The sequence below is a fragment of the Platalea leucorodia genome (assembly GCF_965183815.1).
Source record: "Platalea leucorodia genome assembly, chromosome: 1".
Taxonomy (NCBI): Eukaryota; Metazoa; Chordata; class Aves; order Pelecaniformes; family Threskiornithidae; genus Platalea; species Platalea leucorodia.
Window position 1 is genome coordinate 146,038,433 of NC_138823.1, and position 24,675 is coordinate 146,063,107.

The 24,675-nt window shown below is 39.4% G+C and overlaps 1 protein-coding gene across 1 annotated transcript in view; it reads right to left on the bottom strand.

Moving 5' to 3' along the window:
* The window catches only part of CUBN (cubilin), a gene marked incomplete at both ends in the record, with an annotated part of 152,681 nt that overhangs the window by 107,153 nt on the left and 20,853 nt on the right, over positions 1-24,675 (bottom strand). The window contains 13 exons of the mRNA XM_082329622.1: positions 1,742-1,898; positions 2,555-2,736; positions 3,269-3,429; positions 5,472-5,658; positions 13,889-14,019; positions 15,032-15,248; positions 15,495-15,657; positions 16,158-16,336; positions 16,965-17,121; positions 21,088-21,278; positions 21,479-21,641; positions 22,450-22,631; positions 23,989-24,223. Coding sequence (XP_082185748.1) covers positions 1,742-1,898; positions 2,555-2,736; positions 3,269-3,429; positions 5,472-5,658; positions 13,889-14,019; positions 15,032-15,248; positions 15,495-15,657; positions 16,158-16,336; positions 16,965-17,121; positions 21,088-21,278; positions 21,479-21,641; positions 22,450-22,631; positions 23,989-24,223 — 2,305 coding nt within the window. The remainder of the gene's footprint in view (positions 1-1,741; positions 1,899-2,554; positions 2,737-3,268; positions 3,430-5,471; positions 5,659-13,888; positions 14,020-15,031; positions 15,249-15,494; positions 15,658-16,157; positions 16,337-16,964; positions 17,122-21,087; positions 21,279-21,478; positions 21,642-22,449; positions 22,632-23,988; positions 24,224-24,675) is intronic.

The window sequence follows — 24,675 nt, forward strand, 5'->3', positions numbered from 1 at the left end:
AGACAGCATACAATGTGCACTGGGAGCAGAGAAGAAGTGGGCAGGAGGTAGGGAGCAGGATAGGCTCTTTGCCTTGTACAGCAGATCTGCAGTGTTTGAACAGCAGAAATAGCTGAGATTCACTTGCAAAATTCTTCTATTGTCTGTCACTAGGGATAATACACCTACCTCCTGCAAATTTTTTTTATTCTTTCCAAATGATTCACAGAGCAGCAAGGTCTGTGTTTTTAGGACTTCAAAAGGCTCAGGATACAACTGAAGGTCAGGGTCAGGTGGAGTGGAGCCTGTCTGCAAAGCTACACTGAAGCATACAACTGTTTCAAAGGACAGGATGAAGAGCACAAAATGGATTTTGAAGAATGCAAGACGGGTAAAAGCTGCTACCCCCTGCCGTCAGGATTTTATTAGAAACATATCAAACACAAAGGTGCCTTTGAACATTAACTCGATACCATGGGTTTTTTTGCAATGTTTTCAAATTCATCATTACATTTCTTTCATGTACACATAAATGCATCTGGCATCTAAGCATCCTTATTTTATACCACTACTTCCTACATAATTTAGGTTTTGGGCAAGCCATCGAAAGCTTTCTCTGATGCATCTTCAGGAATTAAATACGAATGTAAAGTGTAGATCACATTATCTGATAGCTCAGGTTCTACATCTGAGTGCTTTGAAAGTGCTCTTTCTGTGTAATTAATGAAAGTGGGGGGAACCCTTTCCTAATATGTTGTTTTGACTTTGCAGTCTGAAAAGTACATGGTAGATGAATCTGTGATATCTTTAAAGAATGAGGGAGCAAAAGCTCCCTCACTCTTCTGATTATTGTATGTGCCATGTGTGGATGAATAGCTTTGGGTTTTTTGTAATCCATTTGCTACTGTCCAAACCTAGGACAACTTAATGTCTACAAACCTAGAGCAATCTCTATCAATTGGGCATGTCACATGTAGGGTACCAAAGATGCCTGCAAATCATTTTGTATGTGGTGAAATTCCATATCTTCCAATGTGCATTTAGCCATATATGCTAGAGTGTATAAGGAGAAAAGTAAACACTGGGACAATATTCAAGGTTATGACTGGGAACAAAATAACTTCAATTTGTTACGTATCTTCTTGGGTTTTTTCTCCAAATGTGACGATTCTGATACTTCTGGGGTAGAAGTATTTTACAGAAAAATGTTTGCAAGAAAAATGTGACCCTTACCATAAGATATAAAAAAATGAAACTTTTTGAAGTGTTCCAGGTAGGCTCATCCTAAGCACCCACAATGATCCAGGATGGCTGAGGGTAACTCACTTATCCTTTGCCATCCTGCCTCACAAGCAGCTAGAAGAGCAGAAAAGCTTGTTCTATCTGCCTTCTCTGTTAAAAAGTCAGGAGACTGGGTGAGCAGAAGAAGAACAGTCTAATCTACTCTGTTATGGACTTCCAGCACTTCTTATTCTGAGTAAATCTGGAGTGGTAAGTGCCACTGGTGCAGGTAATAGAAGCAAAGCCACCTCACCAGCTTTCTTCTAGGGTGGAGATAATCTCCACCATGGGTAGATGAACTGATAATTTTTAGCTCTCTATGTTCTGTGACTGTAGCAGACTGGAGAATCTGGGTCAATAATATGCCCTGTACATTGTCCTCTGCTCATGAATAGGTAAGATCATGGGCTGCAGGAAGCAGTTTCAGGAACAAGCTGAAGTGTAGAAATAATGTTCTTCTCATCTTCTTTTATTTACTTACCCTGTTTGTATTTAGCTAAAAAACCTCCACCTCGCAGAGTGCTATCTGTCCTTAGTTTTACATACATGCTGTCTCCACTGGAATGGATGGGTTGCGGTATCTGATTCCCACAAAATTTACCTAGTTGTTTAGCATTACTGCTGTTGCCATCATATACCTTAAAAAAAAAAAAAAAGAATTTAATAAAGCTGATGGCTTTACAAATCCAAGTAATTTCCCCCTGACAAACGTCTGCTTAGGGAATTGTTACTGGGTATACAAGAGGTTAAATTCTATTTCTGCTCAGAGGAAGCCTGACAGGCATTTCAGAAACAAGCAAATCAGTGGTAAAACAGGAAGCCAGTAACTGAATACTGGTGGGTCTTGAGGGGCTTACTCACCAAGAGGGGAAAACTGCACTCCATTTCAACTCTATTAAAAATATTAAAATAATTTATGCAACAATTCAAATATGAACTTTGGGATTAACAATAGGGTTATTGACACTGTTGTGCCTTTTTCATTGTAATTTACTAAGAGAGCATACTAAGGCCTCGGTCCAAACAACAGCAAATTTAAAAGATATAGACAGATTCTTGTTTCAGTGGCCTTTCTATCTAGACATAAATGCTTTTTTACCAGCAGCTACACAGACATTGCTGCCTTAACTGTCACTGCTCTGTGATATGAAGGTAGCATGTCAGCATGGAGCTTTCCTATTCTAGGTCTGTTCACTTATAAACATTTGAAGACCAGGGCCACGTGATTTTCCTTGCCTGTGCACCCATCATACTCAGCTGCCTCCTATGGAGCAAAGTGTCACAGGGTACATACTGCGAGGTAATCGAAGTTGCACTTTGGGTGATGCTCTAGATGGAATTGTTCAAACTGGATTTCGAATGGGGTTCCTCGGCTTCCTCTGAGTAACCAGTAGCACTCTGAATTATGGTAATATGGCATAGGGTAGTTGGGAGACATGAAGATACCAGAAGCTGTCATCAAAGTCCCACCACAACCTGAAAATGGCAAAGAAACCAAACCACCATTTAACACCTAGAAGAGTAGAGAATTAGACATGGTGTGCGAGATTCATACTACTGACCTCCTTCACATGCCCTAAACATTTTCCGTGATACCCCAAAAATCTGCATTTAGCCAACAGTGTTGTAAGCAGAAGAGAGCCCATAGCACCTAGAAATATTAACTGTCTAATTTGAAGAGTGCTCCTCATAGATAGTTAATCTCCAGATAGAAATCTCTCCATTAAATTCCTGGTTACTGCTTTCCTAAACACAGGAGAAAGTTCATGCTACATTATATCTAGGGAATAGTATGTCCTTCCCTATGGAGAAAAAGAAAGCCCAAGGATCAAGAAAGTTGTATCCTTGATCTTAATAACATGAATATATGTTGCCATATAATTAGAAGACACATTTTAGAAGACGGGAAACAGAAAAGATGTGAGGGAAAAGGTGAGAAATTAAATACAAATGAAAGATCAAAAATGAGATGTGTAAAATGGTTTTATACTTGATACAGTCATTTTACCTGATGATGTACCATCCCACTCTGCTGAAAATCCCTTTCTTGTGCCAAATATGTCACTTACAAACTTTATCCACAGCTTGTTACCATGAGAGATTATAACAGGAGGCAGGTCTGTACTACAGTATTTTCCAAGAGGAGGAGAAGTTTCATAGCCTCCATCTCTAGAATGATAGAAAAGAAAAACCTTGCGTCAAAGAGGGAAACAATGAGAAATGTTAACAAATCAAAAATCTTGGGATTCTTTCAGGCCTGGGAAAGACTAATCCTGGCTCTTCATCTTCCACAGCAATGCAGCTACCAAATACTGAAGGAGTTCTGCTACTTTCAGGAAGAAGTCCTACCACAAGCACCTGCTTGCTGGGTATGTCTACTCTCTCATCTCAGCAGCCTGTCCAGAGTCTGTCAATACAATGACAAACTCAAGAAGTGTCTCAAGGAGACCTGATGCTGCAGAGGCAGGACCTTCTCAGTATTCTACAAGGTGACAATCATTGGTGTAACCAAAGGTAATCTTCTAATTTGAAGAAATAACAGTTTGCTCACTTCTCACTGCCTGGTACAAAACCAGATGAGCTGACCTATTAAAAAAAAACATGTTTATTTGCCACCACACAAATGGGAACCCATTTCTCAGAACTGACATGATGCATGTTTTGAAATATTTTCTTAGCATTCAGAATTGCTTCTACAACCTCTTATTTCCTATTTTTAAATTAAGTAATATTTCCAGTAATATTTTCTAATACTGTAATCAGGATGCACATCTAATGTTCTGTTTTGCTACCTGCACATGTCTCATGGGAATAAAAAAGACGGTGACAAACTGCTTATCAATTGTTTTCTAACCTTATCTTTAAGCACTTTCATGTTACAAATACCCTACAGGTCATTAGGACAATAATAAATACATTGATATCTATATATGGATGTGATCTTGATATGATGCTTTTTAAGTGGACAGTAATACTTTCAATTACATTTTCACAGGCTTATACCTGCTTTTGAGAGAAATTTCTACTTAGACCTTGCTGCTCTGTTTTCTTGTCATCCTCCCAGCTTAAACTGCTTGCCGCTGTCTCAGGTTACTGGCAGTTGAAGAACTGTGCCAAAACCTCCCCTCACTTGCATCTTGGCCTCTGCAGCTGTGGTCAGACGAACAATTTTCTTAGCTGACTGCATGCAATTTAACAGAGGACACCTCATGACAAGAAACCAGAGTGGCACCTCACCTAAGACTTATCTAGCTACCCCATTTAACAGAATCAGGTTTGATCAGACATTCTGGAAATCCAGTTATGGCAGCAGTAATGTGCTGAGTTGCACTTAGCAATGTTCTGGCCATATCTTAAGACCTGTTTAATGCTGCTGAGCTCTTCACAGGGACAACAGAGTTAGATTTACACAATAAATGAACGCTTTCAGTTCTTGAGGTGAAAAAGTGAAAAAAAACCCTGTTATAATTCAGATCTACCCCAAATTAAGGCGTTGACTGTTAAAATAAAGTTAGATTAAATTTGGTCTCAGACTGTTGTTTTAAACTGAAAAAATGAAACACTTAGAAAATATTGCAAAAGGCTTTCCGTTTTTCATAACTTTCTCCAGTTTCTAAGTACAGCTGAAAACAAGCTAATTCAGCAGGAATTCAGAATCTCAATACTGCAACTTCAGCAAACAGCTTTTTGTTTGGTTCTAAAAAATAAGACACTACTTACAGAGGAATAACCCATACAGAATATCTGGTATAATGTTCAGAATAAGTTTTATCATGGTGCTCATTGAGGTGATGGAAACTCATGGCATGCTCAGAGTGAAAAAACACACCGGCATTCTGCGGACATGGTTCATCTAGACAGCTGGCTCACGAGGAAAAAAATGGGTGCACTGACACTGCAAAGTGCAAATCCCTTACAGCAACACAGCAGAAAGGATGTGTACTTGGTGCAGCTGTATTGTAAGCATGCAGCTAACCTTCCTGCAAATACTACTTTCTGTCCTGTAAAATTTACTAGAAATCCCCATGCTAATATCTTAAGTTCAATGGTGATGCCAGTATAGACAAATATTGCTGATTAGGTACGTGTTCCCAGTGCTGCATCATAGAATAGCTGCTCTTTAAAGATGATAAACATAAAACAGAATATGTCACAAAACAGGCCATAAAACTCTTTGTTTCTGCACTAAGGAAAACAACCAGAATGCTTGCCTGATTTCTACATAATCCTCTGTACAGCGTTTATTCCCTTCCAAGGTGAAGTTGGTGAAGCGCAGCACAATCTGCCTGTTTATTCCCACTGTGATGGTGTATATGCACTCCGTCTGGACAGGGTAGTTATTGGGATAGTTTGGAGATGTTAGCACACCAGTTTCAGTACTGTAGTTGTGTGAGCACACTTTAAAAAGAAAAGAAACAAGTATGAATTAATTTAATATGTATGCTAAATTAACAGGAATTTTCTATTTCCAACAGACAGAGGAGCAAACATCCTGTGCTCCTGTGCATTATAACTCTTCCTGGACACATCTTACTGCTGAATATCATCACTGTAAACTAAAACCAGAATCCAGCTTTTTCATGGGATTTCTTATATTTGAGTTGATTTGTTCAGCTTTTACCAGAACACTGTGTCTGTAATAAATAGGCAATGTAAGGGTAGTTCCAGCTGCCTAAGTTGGCTTTGACCTAAAACCCAGGTAAGCAGAGAAAGGAAACTGAAAGAGATGTCTTGATCAACACAAAAGGTTGGTTTCCTGAATTTCTGAAAAGCAGTGGTGGTGGAAACTAAATGCAGTCTCTAGCTACGAGGAGTTGCTATACTGTTCTCAGGCCATGACCAAACCTGGGAGATGGGGATTTTATATCTAAATTTCTTTTCCCATTTTCTGGGCCATAAGTGACAATCAGTTGGAAGATGGTATAATCCTTAGATTGTGAGGACAAAGCAGTTCTACTTAAGGTCTTATACTAAAATCAGCTACATCAGTTTTTCTGTGAGCACTGTAGAAGCATCTTGGTATTATGAGGCGGAAAGAAGAAAATAGTGTGGACTAATGCTGAGCCAGAACCCAAGCAATAATTAAGAAGAAACTCTTTTGAAAGCACAGACATAACAACTAGGAATAAAAATGTCTGCTACACAATGGTACATGAGACTTATTTTGAAGAGAACAATTGTCGTGTACTAGTTGATCACAGTCTGAGTAAGGTTTGTGATCTGGCTGCAAAAAGGGCAAGAAGAAATGTGATCCGTGTCAGGTGTTTTCAGTCAAAACGGGGAATCTTGATGTCACTGCACAAGGTAATGGTGACATGTCACCTGGAAAAATGTGGATAACCGTGGTCACTGATGTTCTGGAAATCAAATGAGAACAAGTAAGACAGAGGTTGTGGGGATAGTGGGAAATTAGTAGATTAATAGGCAAGAGACACTAGAAGAGCTTAACTTGTTTAGCTTAGCAAGTGCAGGAGAAAAAGACAAGACATAAACATCAAGAAGCATGAAGAAAAGAAAAATAGAACACACTCTCAATGACAGCTCTGAAGTTAAAAACTGTCCATGAATACAGATACACAGAAATTAGGAGAAAGTTTCTATCAGGAAGTGACTTTCTAGAGCAATCACTCAAACAACATCACAGATGCAGAAAGGGGAAAAAAGTTCACTGTTTTTTAAGATACTGTTTGATTAATTTAATTAAGAGGAGGATCACATTATGTAGCTCTTGGCAAAAAAAAAAAAAAGCCGGGGGGGGGGGGGGGGGGCGGGTGTGTAAAATTGTGGGCTGGATTTGATGACCCTGGAGGCTCATGCTGGTTCTCCATTCCCCTGTTTCAGGTCCTACAGGCTGCAAATATAAGAAATAAAAGTGGATTTTTTTAAATACTTTCTATCAAATAGGCAGGGTTAGACTAATTATAAAGTACAACTGAAAGAGCAAGCAAAATATTATGATTGACTTTATACTAATTTAAGCTGGTTGCCACAGATCTTTGAAACCTGTTTTCTAACATAGCACAGCTGCAGCGTAGTAATACTTGTGCTTAACACTTATATGCATAATAATTTAGGGGGAAGGGATGAAATTACAGTTCAGGCCCTCCATGTCTAAGGTTGGTCATTTCCATGTCTGTTCTCCATCCACTCCAACTACTAAAATGCTTTTGCTTTTAATGGTGGCTTTTTTAATGGTGGTTTTTTGCATTCTTGGTTATCTGGAAGGTCTCAGTTCAAAATGTTTTCTGTGGGATAAATACCCCCAAAGCTAGCTACCAGACTTATGTTCCTCATTCATCACAAAGAGAACAAAGAAACATGACACAGAAACAGGCCAATAATTTTCTGCCATTGGGTTGTACTTTGGTATTGACAAGTCAAAAAGTTTTCATGCACTAGTTTACCTAAAATCATGATCTCTTAAAATCTTTATCTAGAATTTTAGTCATTTGTGTGTTCCATCACAGATATGCTCTAACATATGCATATAACAACCAGGTTAGTCCTGGTCACCTTAAAAACCTTGTGCTGCTTTATAAATCCTTATAATGCCCTTGCAGTGCTGCCAGCTCCCATGGTGTTTCATGATATGTAGGGTTTATCATCAATCCCAGATCCTTAAGTCATATGATTTCTTGAGAACCCTGCCTGCAGGGTTAGAAATCTGACTTAGGAATACGACCTAAGTTTTTCCTAATGATTCATTACACAAAAAGCAATAAAAAAATAAAATTAAAATGTGTGTATAGTTATTAGCTTACTTATTTTAAGTAATTATTTACTCCTGATTTTGGAAGGATGCGTGCCTGACTCATGCACATTTAATGGTTAGAGGAATTGCAATACTGCCATTCCTTGTTCACTCAGGGTCTGAGACCATGAATACTAGCTCTCAGCCTGGAGAATATTAAAAATTATGTACTAGGTAAGGGCCCTTAGGATAAAATTAGCAACACAGAAGCCAAAACATTTTTATCAGCCCTTTTAAGAACAATTTCCACAGAATTGTCCAGGTTCTTTCCCTCACCAAAGTTTGCTTTCTTGGGAGTAAGCCATACAGAAACTCATATCCCAAGCGTGATATTTTAAACTGGATGGTGTATACTGCTCTACACTAACAGTCTTCTTTATGAGCTAAGGGGGATAAATAAAGAAGGTGGAAGAGTGACTGCCTTAGAAATGTCAGACTTCTGGCTACCATGAAATAGTGTAGACTGAGCATACGCTACTATGAGGATTAGGAGAAGCATAAATGAACCTATGTTTTTTGACAGCCAACTCTCTTCTGGTAACTGGATTCATTCGTTGTGTTCTACTTTCAGCAGGAGAGCTGGCACTCCCCTTTTGCCCTCACCTCACTAACATGGCATTTGGCGGGGTGCTTGGGCAGTAATAGTTCCTTCAGTGAAAACTGTTAGCAAAGTTAGCAGGAAAAAAGTACTTTGAGTCCTTTGCCAAAGTTCAGAATGCAGCCTAACGCCATAATGTGATTATTATATGCCTGGAAAAAATATGAATTCAGTTTAGTTTGAAGACATCTATTGCAGCTCATGAAAAACAGAAGGAGGAGGCAATTGTCAAGGACAATCGCACATCTTGCTTTGCCAGTGCATCAGGTTTTGAAAGCTATTCAATCTGCTTTCTGGTTTTGGTACTGAATGTGTTTGCTTTTCTGAAAAAAAAAAGGCCATAAATGGCAGTAACCCACTGTAATAGCCAACAGCAGAGAAAATTGCCAGCTTTTGTACCACTCACTCATGCAATCATGCATACTACAGAAAATTATATCCATGTTTTTTCCCATAAAGGGATATTCATCAGTTGCCACAATTCTAATTAATCAAAAATAAAACTATAGTGTCATATGTAAAATGGCAGTTTTCTTTCGATCGCACTCTGCCAAAGGAAAACCGGGATCCCTAACAATTAGACTTCTATGTAACGCTATGCATGTTTAGAAAAAAAAAGGAAGAAACTATCACATGAAGTATACGCCTCTCCACAGGCAATGGAAAAGCACATCTGCACTTCAGGGCCCCTTGTTACTGCTGCTGGCAGATGCTAACAGGCTTAATTTTTACCAAGAAGGCACACAAAGGTCCTTTATACTGTTCCAGACCCAAACTCCTTAGGAACACTGGGTACAGCTGTTCAAAAAGAATCTCCGACTCTCTTCTGCTGATTTACACATAAACACACAAACTATAGAGTTGGCTACACATATATAGGTATATATAGGCAGACTAATACCCTGATCAAACATAACCAAGTTACAGTGGCTTAACAAGTTGTCAGTTGCCAGTTGATTGAGACTTTTTCCTGAGACTCAGGATGAGCTGAGCAGATGCCCAAGATGCATGCAGGACTCCAGCTTTTTTTTTTTCCTGTCTTATTCAACCATGCCCTGTAATTCTGCATGCATATGCAGTAATGTCTGGCAGCTCATGCAGCTGAAAAGAAAAGCCAGGCAACATCTTCCTAATAATTACTGGGTTCAGTCAGTCAGATGGGAACTGAGATCTCAACTTGTACTCAGCTATCAACAAAGAAGACACACAAATCTATACATCACCTTCAGGTGCACTTTTAAGTCCACTGGATCACAAATGTTTTTTCTTTTTTTGTCATCCTTCTCAAACTCTGACTTCTCCAGTGAGTCTTTGTCAGCTAACATATACCACACAATGAAGCTATTTAAAACCAAGTTACCCCTCTTGATAAATAATATCATTCACAATTCAGGATGATAAGGACAAAAAATCTTATCTTTCACTAAAGCCAGAGAAAGACCAGGAATAAATATTCTATCAGGAAGGCAACCTGCTAAAAACCTTGTTAAGGCTGACTTTTCTCAGCAGAAAGGGTGAACTGAAGCCTCTTCAATGAAACAAACAAACAAAATCTCCCCCAAAACCCCAATTCAAAGTAAATCAAATAAATTCCCACTTACTTGTAAAAAGTCAAGGACACTAAAATACATACAGTGACTCTAGCGTTATTCCTATTGAAAAATTGTGTCCTGGATCTTTCAAGACCCTGAGCAACACTTCCAGGAAAGAATGAGCCCTTTCAAAGATTTTTCAATAATTTTACATGGGTTCTTTGTGGTGTGGTCAGCCAAGATGGGCAAAAGAAAACCCTAAAATCTATCATAACACTTAGATGGCTGTAGTGACATTTCTCTATCTGGTATTTGAGATTTGGACTCTAGGAAGTAAATTCAAATATTACCTTGCTTTCCATGTGACTTTCCCCTTTAAAAGACAGAAAAACAGCCAAGAACTAGGCATCCGAGGTACAGATAGTTTAAGTGGGCAATATACATTTTAAACAACTGAGTATCATGTGGGCATATTTGACTGAAGGATTTCCATTTGTATTCCTGCCAAATGAGCTATTCACAGCTACTAGCTGGCAGACTGCTAAAACAATTGTTTACACTTTATGGACCATGGCCATGGCTGTATCTCATGTAATACAAATCTTTTGACCAGGAAATATAGCTTTGCCATTGTTTTCAGGCTACTTTTCAACTAATTAATATATCACAGATAAACCACGCTAACAAAACATTGTCTGTCAAGATGCATGGAGAAGGAGATTAGTTTTGTTCTACATAAAAACATTCTTTTCACTCCTACTTATCCTTTTTTTTTAACTCCTATTTATTCTTTTTTTTGTGTGTGTGATAATCTTGTCCCTCTTTTCAATAGCTCATTCTCTGTAAAATAACTCCAGGCAAAAGCCTATTGAAACATCTAATATGAACCAGAACAGCTTTGAGCAGTTCTGATATTGGTTACACTCTAGCTGGCTAAGAAAACAGAGCTCAAAAATATGAAGGATTCTTACTGCACAAGAAACATTATTAGAACCATATTTTCCTTAGCAAAAAAAAAAAGAAAATAGGCAGCAGATGTAAAGAAAAAAAAATCCATAGCTTTGGTAAATCTCTCAGATATGATTAGACTAAGCAATTTGCTACCTTAGTGTAACTGGATATACATAAGATGAATATCAGGCCTAAGCATTTCACAGCAAGAAAACTAAACTTGATATGATTTCAGGGAAGTGGGAGTTGTTTCTCACAGCAAAGTCCACATACACACATGTGTTTGTCTTCTCTCAGGCCACAGCAGCTTCAAAACACTTTATTCTTAATCAAAAATGAATGTTAGCAATCCAGTATTTTTCACAACTTTATAGTACTGCTATGCTTGTGCTGGGACCAAAAGAAACGAATCTTTGTAAAGAAAACAGACTGTAGTTTCAACTTCTCTATAGGGTTATTACTCTCAGTTTCAGTAGTTATCTGCTACTTTGCCAGAGTTATACAAACTATAGTGGTTGAAGTGAAAAAGCATTTATTCTAGAGATCATAGTCCTAGGCCTGAGTGAGAATAAATTGAGAGTTAGCCTAGTTTAGCTGAAGAGTAGTAAAGATATCTGTGTTAATTATGGGGAAAGAAAATCATACCTGTTGTTTAGAGTTTGGATTAAGATACTGTATAGTTCTTATATAAACATTTTATACAGTTTCTAGTTGTTCACAATATTAAAGAGAAGACAGCCTTGCATTTTTAAGGCAGTTTGAAACCATTCCAGGGACAGCGTTGTTGAAGTTTGAACCTCACATGATGCATATAGATGAAACATGAGAAAATCCAGTCACCATGGTGGTGGTAAAGGAGGGGAATATGGAAGAGAGGAGGCAGAGTAGTGAAGTTGGACAGAAAATCTTGGGGTTCATCAGCAATGAGATAACTAATAAAACCAGAGAAACAGATAGGGTTACACAGAGACAGAAATATAGATTGATGTTGAACAAAGAATATTTTGATCTTGAACTGTGAGAAGAGCTGCTATAAGAACAGTTAGGAAGGAATCAAATCTACCCATGAAATATTAATCTGAGGTAAAGTAAAAGAAAAAAATATCACGTTAACAAGCAACAATCACATTTACAGAAGTTACAGTCGGCAGCTGCAAAAACAGGCCCACAAAAGACTTTCTTTATGAAGCTGATAATGTCACAATTTCTCACTAGTAAGAACTCAGTTTTCAAACTACACAGTCTTTCTTGGAAAGATTTTTAAAAGTAGAACTTGGTTTTTGGCCTATTATTTTCTAACAAATAGAAATTTCCTTCTTGGAATAGTTCTCATTAAATCTTAATTGTTTTTACTGGCTTATTGGTTTCCATGCCAGATAACTCAAGTATAAATAAAGGCAGATGAGAAAATGGATTATTTGGATTTATAAGTTATCTGGTAGTGAATAAAAACACAGTGACAAAATCTGTACTGGTCTCACCTACACACATGCTTGAGAGATGAAATAATAGCCAAATTTTCCAAGCTGTCACCAAGAAAGCAATTATTTTTCACAAGGTAGAAATTGGAAATTTTGCTAGTTTTAAACAGGTTGGAGAAACTCAGAAAGCAGGAAAAATAAAATTATTAAAGAAACTAAGAGCAAACTATGAGCAGCCATTGGTAGTTTATGGCTGCATAGATGAGTACTATGAATTTCTGGTACCCCAGAAATCCCTCGTAGCCTGTACTCACACATGCAAACCAGCTAGAAACTGGTTAATGATGGATACACAAATAACCCAGCTAAAAACGTATTCTCATTTTTACTTTTTTCATTATCCCACTCTACCTCTTCTGTAGTTTAATTCTGCTAGGCAGAACCTGTCCCTCTACCCACAAAACTCCTCTTTTACTACAGATCTGTGTTTAGCAGTGAGGGGAGCAATAGCAGACCCATGTCTATGGGGTCTATGAAACTGGTAGTTACAGTCTTTCACCAAGAGGCTGCTTTTTCAAGTGCAGCTCAGTCGCTGCTAAAATGCTCTCAGTGCTGCAGAGATGTGCAAGCACTGGATTAGGTATGGTGGGTTCAGCACAGTTTGAAAACATGGATGTGCCCCCACCCTGGAAAACCTTCAAATCAATTAGAATTCAGAGTAATTTCTCAGTTTTTCTTTGCTTTAGAGAATTAAGAGAATGAACGGTCATTCTTCTCTTCAGTAGTCCTTACCCCACTGATGTATGTCTTGGCCCCTTAAAAGGAGATACTTAAAGAACAGATTTAAGGCATGACAGGAGCCTTGAACTCTTCTGGAGACAGAAACGTCACACTCTGTCGTAATGAAAAAAACAGCTTGTACTTTCAGGTTATTTTGCTGCTTTATCAAATTTCATCCCATGTGACCTTTCTCTGCAATCAATTTTGCACTTTAATAGGGACTAAATTAATTTTTATGGCACCCGAGAGTCTCCCATTCAAGTGAGTTGTCCACAATTGCTAAGCTTACTAGATCGCACATACTCAGCTCAGAACAGACAAAGCAGATTCAGAAAATACTTTTCCTAAATAATTCATGCAGTTCTGCCACGTCAGCTCTTACTGGCTTTTTAAAGAAAACAGCAGTGTTGCTTACAGAAATTGCTTTCTGCTTTCCTAGGGAGGAAAAAACTTGTGAATAAAGCAGGATAAATAAGAAGGGGTAAAAGAGGCACCAGGTAGCCTTCTGTTAACAGAGAAAAGAATGTTTCTGTTTCTTGTAGTGCTTATTTACAGTGACAGCTGAAAACATTTAATTAACAGACTGACATATTACCTTTTGATGCATCCAGGGAGATATAATTAATTGAGAAGCCCTCAGATGCAGTGCTGTGGTCAGTCACAAAGTACAACGTCATCATGTTGCCACCACTAGTGAGAGATGGTGGAATTGATCTTCCACAGTACCTGCAAAAAAAAGATGCCCCAGATTGAATGGCAGCACTTTATGAAGTACCTGTATTACTGGAAGAGAGTTCAGCTTTTCCGAGAAGTTCAAACAGCTACACATACACAAATCTCTCCTTTGGATGATACAGATCCCAGCCATATACCCTGTATCATGGGACTAAATAGCACACTACGTGTACAAGGGTACAAATCTAACTTGTGTGGCAAAGTCAGAGGAGAAACTGTTCATCGAATTGTCAAATCCTTATTGAAATTATTCTGTGTTGTACCTACAACATATTCTGTTCTTTTGTAGGAGTCAGAGTGGCTGGCCAAAGAATAAGGTTGCAAAACGCTCTCCATTATAATATGAGCGTCATTTGCTCCATATTTTCCAAAATACTGCCATGTCAGCCAGCTGCTTTACAGTCTGTAGCTGCAGCTGGATACTGTTCCCAAGTAGTTCAGATATTCTTGAATTCTAGAATGACAAGAAAACCCTGTGTATATCCAGTTGGTGAAGGGCAAAAAAAGAAAAGATTCTTCCCTAAGATAAAATCACATATCAGGAGAAAGTGGAAGCAAAATCCTACAAAATGTAGACTTTGGTTTAGTTTTTGGTGAGATCCAAATGCACAATCTTTTAAGTAATCTTTCTTTCACTTCTGCAAGTGTTTCAAATCATGTCTTTTCCTGGGCATATTAATGCTTTTGAACTTATTTCCCACAAATCAAAATGTTAATGGAGCTGGAAAGTGCCAGCTATTGAAACCTGTCCTTAGAAAAGCTGTCCTCTTGACACAAGTTAGTTTCTCCCTGTATATTATTTATTAAATGTGGTTCTCATTCCATGGTCAAAGAAAGAAAGTTGCCTTTACTATGCCAGGCAGTGAAATTGCTGCTATTGTTTCTGTAATGCAGAGAAATTAATCTACACACAACATTTAAGGAAGCAAATTGGATGTCGAGATCTATAGAACAGTGCTCGCTCTACAGTAATTCACCTCTGTAGGCTAATGGACATATTCACCTTCCCAATTTTTGCACAGTGCTGTTGTCATATATTTCAAGATAATCCTTTCTGCAACTATAATCAAATGCCAAGTTAAATGAAGTGAATGTCAGGCGGATAAGGTAGCCAGGTTGAATGTTGATAATCCAGGTACAGTTAATACCATGTGGGTAGACATCTGGGTAACCAGGACTTTTAATGGTTCCTTGTGGTCCAGTGAGAGTCTCTCCACATACTGTAGAGATATAAAACATCAGGTTAAATGAAATATTTATAAAAAAGTTAGGCACTTATAAAATTGGCTACTTTTCTTTCCGAAATTTCGTAGTCTTTTTTTCCTCGATGCGTACTACAAAGTAGCTGATTCAGAATTCATCTCCCGTTACACCATCACAAAACTTGATGGTCAACTGCTTTCAGTGTATGGGAAAATGTGGAAAGTCCCAACATCCTACACAGAAAACAACAAAAAAATCCTTACCTGTATCTAATGGCCAGTACTCAGCTCTGAAGCCAAGGTTCGTAAGAGAGGAAGCTCTGAATTTGATATAGAGATTGTTCTGTGTAGATTGCACTCTAGATGGTACAGATGTACCACAATATTTCTCCAAAAGAGGAGAGTCTGTGTTGTTGCCATCTCTGACCTGAAGAACAGTGTATTCAAAATATCGCATACAAATTTCTATTATATTAAAATTGTAAGCATAAATGAATTCATAAGAACCATATAAAAGAGATCCTTAGTCAGTCAAACCCTGTCCTTTCTTCAGCATGGTTTCTACTACAGGCACATAAAACACAACCTTATGACTGCCAGAGAAGGACTCTCCCACCCAAAGCATGTTAGATGGAGAAAAGCTGAGATCTTACAACCTCAACAGTAAGTGGCACATAAACCTCCAGAACCAGGTCTGTCTATTTAAAGACACCTGATAACTCGTCTCTGATTATCAAAATGGCCATATCATCTTTGTAGAACCAAGAAAAGGTTTGGGATCTCATTATGAACCTGGAAAAACTTTTATAACTGCTGTAAGAAGTGCTTGCCTGCCAAGCAGGTCTGCTTTGGTGGAGATGAGTATGAGAAGAAACATACAGATAAGAATCTATCTACTGTTCATAGTATATGTGTATTAATCTTTACCTCAATGTAGTCCGAGTCACAAGTGGTTGTATTTCGAATGTCAAAGTCGATAAAGTTAAGAATCACCACTTTGCTGTCTGGCTGGGAGATGATCCACTCACAGGTCTTTGGGTGAGGGGACATCCTGGGGTAGTAAGGTGAATGGATAGTGCCTGCTCCAGACAAGGAGCCTCCACAGGCTGCCGAGAGACACCAAGAATCACTGTTTGTGATGAATGGCTTCAAGGAAAGTACAATATGATGTCTATCAAATATCACTATGAAATTAGAAGAAAACCACCCCTAAAAGCCTGTCTTCTTACAGCACCTACTACAGACATTTCAAGTAGTATTAAGAATGTATTTAAAAGAACATATTGCTATAAGTATAGCATAAACATGTATATACATAAGACCAATCTAACTATGCCCATAAAAACTAATGGATCTGATTCATTTGTTTCACAGACAGAGATGATAGATTTGTTGGTGACTACGAACTAAAAGACAGGAAAAATGAAAGTAAAAAGATTTAGGCAGAATTATAGCTATATCATCTTTGGTATGTTAGTGGTAAGTGATTTATCATTCATAGAAGCAAGAGGGGTGCATTTCCAAGCATGCTGGGAGTGCCTACAACAGATCTACTGCAGACGTCATCTTAGCATTTCTAAAAGTAGAAATAAATAAATAAATTGACTCTATTTTTTTCTTTCCTTTCTTTTGAAGCTTGTCTTAAACCCATTATATGGATAATATGGCACGGAAATGACTGAAAGTGTCCAAATTACAGATCAGTTCACTGTGCAAGTCACCAGTTCCTCTTACCAACTTGATAAATGGCCCTGAAGCTAGCCCTCTGCACAGAAGCATCAGACTTGAACTTGATCCAGAGACTGTTGCTGGTAGAAGTGACTGGAGACATGAGTGTACTATGACAGAATTTGCTAATAAGAGAAGACATCTCACTGTCACCATCTCGAACCTAGTCGTCGAAAAGAAAAAAAGAAAAACGTCAGATCATAAAAGCATTAGGATCTGATATCTGGATAAAATTATAATCTCACAAGAGCTGCTAAATAACAAAAGGAGTAACTATTTTATTTATAAGAGGTGCAAAGAGCCATCACAGTACTTGGCACAAGCACATTACGAGAGCTTAAAGGAAGGATTGGATGATCAGCGCAGAAAACACACACACGTTACTGTCACAGGACATTAGCACGAAACAGATCTTCTCTATGAACCACAGGTTTTGCACAATCTGGGCCTATGCTTCCAAAAGTGATACCTTTAGTATGAAAGAGGCAGGTAAGGTGCTCACCAGTGATAGCTATGAAATTTTTGCCAGCACTAAAATCTGCTGGGGAAAAAAAAGGGGTATTTGTGAATTTCTTGTTCTGACCATGAAGCTTCTAGCGATTTTTTCGATGGCACTTCTCCAAAACAAGCACATGTCCCATCACACCCATACATCAATGCAGCCAGACAGCTCACTAACAGGAGATGCAACTCTGAGTCCCTAAAGCAGTAAAGAGCTATACTGACATCTTTCTATTACTTTATCTGAAGGGTCCAATGCCTGATAACGACAATGAAGCTATACCAGGAAATCACTTCCAGCTTTTACCTTCTGCACTGCCACTCTACTGACCTCAATCAATTTGCTAATCAAAGGAGAAATGTATTTTATGTGTTTTCCCAGAAGTTGATTATAAATTCTGATTTTCAAGGGGACTAGAAGGGAAAGAGGTATTTGCGCCTCTGAAATGCAGGCCCTGAACCCACAGTCTGTGAGTAAGACTAGGTGCAGCCAGGGGACCAGGAAGAGCACTGGTATAAGCCAAGGAGCTCTGAACACCCTCTGAGGTGCCCACCTCATTCCAAGAGGGCAGCCAACAACCTGAGGTCCAAAAAACAGGTCCTCTGCTATTTGCCCAGGCAAAAAATGCAATTTTTCTCCCAAAGATTCTCCTGAAAACAAAACAGCTCTTTTCTGTTGTAAAAGTGGTGGTAGCACTTGTAGCTGGAGCTGCTTTTAAATGCACCTATATGCTGTTGACCCCAAAAAATGATTCCAGTGAAATCATTGGTAAAGCCAAGGACACCCAGCTTTCAGGCCCCCTCTCATCACCTCTTCTTTCCTCCTCAGCTGTATTCCTCCATGGGCTGGGAGAGAAGGCAGGGAACCCTCGTCGGTGCCCTGGTGAGCAGGCAGTGGCTGGTCTGCTTGCCCAGCTTTGGCAATCTCATGCTGGTGAGATGGCTTTCTGACTAACAAATATTTTTAATTTCCCTGGAACTTGAGTTTAAGGTGACAGGATTATTCTGGATTTACAGTGGAGCAACTGAGATCAGAATTTGTGCTGGAATTTTTAGAAAATCTTTGGACAGCAGTGAAAGTTTCCAGAACTATAGTATACAGGAGTTTACATTTTTTCTTGAGCTGATTCTCTTTACATTTTTGGTTTATAAAGCCCAGTGAGTAGTGATAAAAATAACAGGTTCTCTAAACCATGTGAGTAACGTCTCCTATTGCCAGTTAGAAGGATGGCATGGAAAAGGAGCTGTCTTGGCTAACACCTTACCTCTGCAGCACCATGTCACAGTCTTTCTTAAATAAGTTTTATTGTCTCTAGTTTCTTATTGCAGATCCCTAGTCCCAGCCTGTTCCTTCCTTAGTAAGAGACTAAACATCCCTCCCTGACCAAGTGCCTGTGAGCTGTGTCTGGTCCCTGTGGAAACTCTGCAGGTTTCCTGGTATCGCCAGGGATGGGAATAATCTGCAACTTTTCAAAGTGACAGAACAATTGTTGGAGAGTGACTTTTAAAGTAACTTAAACACCCAAAAGCTATCTCCCTAGCTGAACTTCATTATAAAACCCAGTGAGACAGTATTTTTGAAAAGCATATGTGGAAAATCAGGCCTTGATAAAAGAGCATGGTGCTTTAGTTGTACTGACTGTCCTGGTGAGAAAATGTCGGTCCTGTGTCTCTGCTCTGGGCTGAGCCACCGAGTGAGGGGGCAGGACGAAGAGGAGGACAGAAACACAGGGAAACTGAACAGCTTGTGACCGATCAGCAAACAGCGAGGTAAATGCCTTGCTGAACTAATACAAACTGATTGCGTTCAACAGAAATGGTTTTGTTTCTCTGGCTGCCGTGAATTTAGCTGCTGTTCTGCCAGCAATTAAGCAAGAGGAGTACCAGGCCAAACAAACAAAAGCTGTCTGTTTTCATTAAACACACTTCCCCTCTCATTTCAGAAATTAATTACACTTCATTCCAACCAAAGTCTCCGAATTAGAGGAGGAGGGAAGGGAACAATGTCAGCACAATACCATCTTTTAAAAACAGATTAACTGCACGGAGCTCACAGGGGCCTACTGCTCGCTTGCTCAAGAAGAGATTAAGCACAAAACCAAACCCCACTGCCACGTAACCACGTAGCCGGCAGCACAGGACCCAGCTCTGCGCTGGGGCCGCAGGGCTTGCTCCTACCTGCTTCAGCTGCGGCGGCACCTTCGCCAATCAACTGTCTGTCTGTGCCCAGTTTGTTTTATTTCTGTTTACCTCTGTGCGGTACAGCCACAGTTTTATACAGACAGCAGTACCAGCAGTCATTCCATGTAGGATGAGGTATTTATGACTGTATGGAGAAATACAGGCTGGGTGCGACCGCAGGCGCCTTGAGACGTGGCAAGTTGGGGCACGGTGCAGAGGAGAAAAGGGACAGGGTGACAGGAGACGGGGCACAGGCCATCCACATGAAGAGCTTGTCAGGCCCTGAGGGCACCACCAGGACTCACGGGCCCCGCCTCGCCTCCCTCGGGGCCCTCACACCCTGCCCACGGCCCAGGACCCCATGTCAGCCCCCCCAGGGCCGTGAGTCCCTGCCCCAGCCACACTGCAGCAGGGCTGGTCTCCAGCTCCCCACAGCCCTGCCCTGCCCGGCCATGGGCTCTGCGGAGCGGGGCCCACCGCATGTCCACGTCCCAGCCTGACCTTGGCCCAGCCCTGTCTCCAGGGAGGTGACCGATGCCTGCGGCTGCCCTGCTCGCTGGCCAGGGCAGTGGGACGGGCCCTGACTGTGAGGCCCTGCTCTGCCCCTCCAGGGAGCCCCCATGGCCCCCGGGAGCCCCCGGCCCACACAGCACCATGCCAAACCTCACCCGCGGGCAGTTAAAGAAATGGAGCTGAACAAAACTGGGTTTAGTGATAACAAACAAAATGAAGAAATGGTATCTAGTGTACTTAAAAGGCACACTGTAGTAGTAAATTCAGATGTAACATGAAGCTGCAGACCAATGGAGAGAGCTAGGTGTAAAAGCAAACATAAAAATCACCTCAAGTGGATCCCAGTTAGTATCAACATTACTATTGTATTATTATTAAATTTTCCATATAGAAACATTCTAACTGTACTATTATTTTTTCTATAATTAAATTTAAACTGATAACAATTCTTGAATTACACTTGTAAGATTTTAGTTATGCTAACAATAAACTCCTGGCTTTACACATGTACATATGTACATATATATGTATATATAAAAATATGTGTGGTGTGCTTCCCTTTTGTGCCAGAACAAGATTTTCTGTATAACACCAGGACGCCAGAAACTGCTGCATAGTGCCTATGGCATCATTTCTATTTTTCTTGCATTTGGCATGCATTTACCAAAGGTCCAAACTCCACCTTAATCAAGTACAGCTGATTACAAATTAGTGTTAAGCTAGACAGATTTTCTTATTCTCTTATCTTTGCTTCATTCCAAATGTACAGTCCCACTCTTTTAGTCCCTGTGACTTTTGGACCCTAGTAAATTGGCATGCTTAGTCCTTTGGTTAACACCTATTTCTGCAGTGGCCCTTGGGACAGCAATTATGCAGCATGGTTTTTTGCACGCATGTAATCAACCTTTCAGATCAACTGATTAAGAGAAGTCACCTCAATATAATTCGATGAACAACCAGTGTGACTCTCCAGCTCCATATGGGTGAAGTTGAGGTATATTTTTTCATCCTCTGGCTGTCTGATAATGTAGATACATTGTCGGTTGTTGATAAAAGGGTTAGGCCAGAAAGGGGATGTGATAACCCCTTCACTATCTGTGTAATTTCCTCCACAACTTGGATCTGCTATATTAAGAAAAAAATATATCAATTGAGATATTCACAAGTACGGTAACTTTCAGTTTAGGCTGCCTCTGTGCAATGGCTGCAAATCAAAGAGGATTCCTGTATTGCTAAATAGCAAGTGTTAATTACATCCATTCATGTGTTGTTGGCCATGTCTTGGGATTGTCACAGACCAACCTTTAATGTCAAATTTTACTTACCAGGAGATGTTGTATAGAGAATGTGGAAGCCTTTATCAGTAACTAAGTCATCCGAGTGAAAGTGAATCCATGCATACGGACCAGTGGTTTGGAGTGGCGGTGGAGATCCAGTGCTACAGTATTTACCAAGGACAGGGTCTTGTGGAAGAAGACCATCTCGAATCTAGACAGAATGATAGATCAGTGTTTAGGATTGTTAGATGTGTGCCAACTGTGAACAGTACCAACACTCTTAAAGTTATCTCGGGGGCCCCAGGAGATACTGCAGATGGTGGACGGAGGGAAAGCTCATAGGAAGTTTCCTCGAAACACACAGGAACCAAGAAACAGACCCACCAACATAGCTGTGACGGTGCTCCTAGAAGAGTCATCAAGGGGTTTGTGAAAGGGAAAGAAAGTATCGGGAGATCTACTGTTGAACTGTTTTCCTGAAAATCATCCTCTGCATTGCACAGTTTTGGAGAACACGCTATTCCAAACCAGCTTCTCATTTCCATGACTGGATATTGGTGAATTCTGTAACCATTAATTTGCACTTGAGAAAAAGCCCTAAGCTCACACATCAAGTCATGGACTGCACTATAACATGAATCTATCAATCTTAGATCCCTTTCTCTAACAGTTTACCTTAGGCTGATTAATTCTCTGTAGGTTGACATTTGACAAGGAGTTTGGAGGCTGAACTCTGTAAGAAAGTGAAAGCTTCCCACCAAGTATTTGGCCTGAATCCCATCCTCTTTAGTCGCACAGCTTCCACTGACTTCAGTGGAGCAGGATCTCTTCCCCTTTCTGTTACACTGCCTGTATCTGATTGTGCATTGATAGCTGGAATAAGTAAGTACAAATGAACATTTCAACCCAGGATTTAATTTTCAAACAGTCCCCTTCTGTACGTACAAAAAGTTTTGAAATATCTTGTTTTGCAATAACATAGCCATAAAATGTTGTCATAATCCACAATTATACTTTACCTCTAAATGGTCATAACTGCAGTTTTCATGGTGTTCTAGGCTTAGTGTGCCAAAAGCAAATGTGATGAGGAGGCCAGGACTGGCTGAGATGGTCCAGAAACAGTCTCTGTTTACAGGATAGTTACCAGGGTATCCTGGAGAGCTTATCGAGCCGTAAGTACCCGTCAGCTCACCACCACATTCTAACAGAAAAGAAACATGGAAGAACACAGTCTTTAACACCACATCAGGTCAGAAGATGAATTCTCCTGTAGTGTCAAAACTAGGTACGACTTTGGGATCCAGAATAAATTCAAAAACAGAGATCAAGCCAAACCAACCAAGTTACTTCTTTCTTTAAATTCTACAATTAATTCTGCAACTCAATAAAAGCAGATCTCCAAATATTTCCTGATTTACACAGTAAAAGAAATATTCTTTCCCAGTTATGATGGAAATATCTTTAGGAGAATGATCAAAAACACTGTTTTGGATTGGATTTACAAAATTAATCTGAATTTCCGTACTTTGTAAATAGTCTCCATGTTTTATCCTAGCACAAGACTGTTGTCATTTAAAAATAAAATGTTAATTACAGGGAAGGCTGTTTTATATAACTGTAATAATAAAAAAAACCATCCCTCTCAGCATAACAGTTGGGAATGGTAGGGGTAACTTGTGTGTTATACCTAAGGAATAGTTAACTTAGTCACATCTGTACCCCTCTTTGCTTTTTTTGTTTTGTTTTGTTTTTTCCCAAAAAGATCTGTTTTCACTTTTCAATATCTATATTTGTCAAATAGTAATTATCTATTTAATAGTGTCAATTGGAAGAAAAAAAAAAACCAAAAATCACATTAAAAGCATTTCAATAAATATTTCTGGAAATAAAGAGACCGTTCCCCTTCCTGAATTTTCTATAGTTTTTTAACTCTACGGTTCTTTCAAGACACAACCCAATGCACAATTTTGTTTCTAGACAATACACAGAACATTGAAGTGAGCTTGATGTTGCACATGATGATTTGGGCTTTATCTCTAGAAATGCACTGCCAGGCCTCCTGGAAGAATCATGCAAGTGGCGTTACCAAGAATTCAGGCAGGAATGTACAGCAAATCACAGCAAAAAGCTCACCGATAATTTAAAATCAAATTTCCAGCAAACTATCATGTTTGGAAAGCATGGTTCAAACTCTTTAGCCTCTTGTAAATTGTCAGTGGCAAAAAAAAAAGGTAACTTGCTTGCTCAAAGTACTAGATACTTCTGTGAGAAAAGAGAACTAATCAGAAGAACAGCACCTCCAGGAACACATGCTTTTTGGGGGACTGCTCACAGGAGGTATAAAACAGCCTTAAAAACCAGCAGAAATTTATTCATGCAGAGGCCTAGAGTTGGACTTTAAATATTTTAAAGTGACATATATGTCTACATTTCAGCCTCACTCCCCAGTAAAATACTGTCCTACTGCCTCTAATGTTTCCCAATCAAAGGAAATAAGTCATTCATTTTGCTCCAAAGCCATGAAGATGCTAAATTACTTGACATTTCATCAAACTTACCAGGATCCCGAGATTCCCACTGAACAGTGAAACCTCCAGCTGTAATGGTGTGGTTTGAGTAGAACCAAAAATACAGGGAGTTGTGGGAACTGAAGAGCTCTGCAGGAGGTAAGGAGCCACAGTATTTTCCCAGTATGTGCATTGATGCTGAAGGCCCATCATGGATTTGAAGGAAGTCAGAGTTACACTCATTACTTGCCTCCAGATGGAAGAACGGGAAAATAATACGCAGAATCTAACAGGAATTAACAAAACAATAAATCTCTTTTTTTTTTTCCATCTGCTGAGACACTATTTATGCAGTAGCTTTGCATAGAGCAGATATGTGTTCATGCAAGTGTGAGAATCTACGACCAAAAGCCATTATGCCATTTCTTGAAAAGTTCCAGGACAGAAGATATTACAGAATCTTAAGGGTCAAAAGGAAAGAGAAGATAGATAGGGAAGAATTTGGACAGGAAAGTTGTCTGGGAAAGAGCATTGTTTCTAGAAACTAAGAATTGAGATCATTTGCCTGTGTCTGTTATATATGTGAAATATATATATATGTATACATTTCAAGCCATGTGAAAGGCTTGAAATACAGCATAAAATACTTTATTCCAGGTTTCCCATGACAGTTTTCTTATCAGATAATTAACAATTCTCATCCTTGCTATGGCTGAAAGTATTGTCATGGGAGTTAAA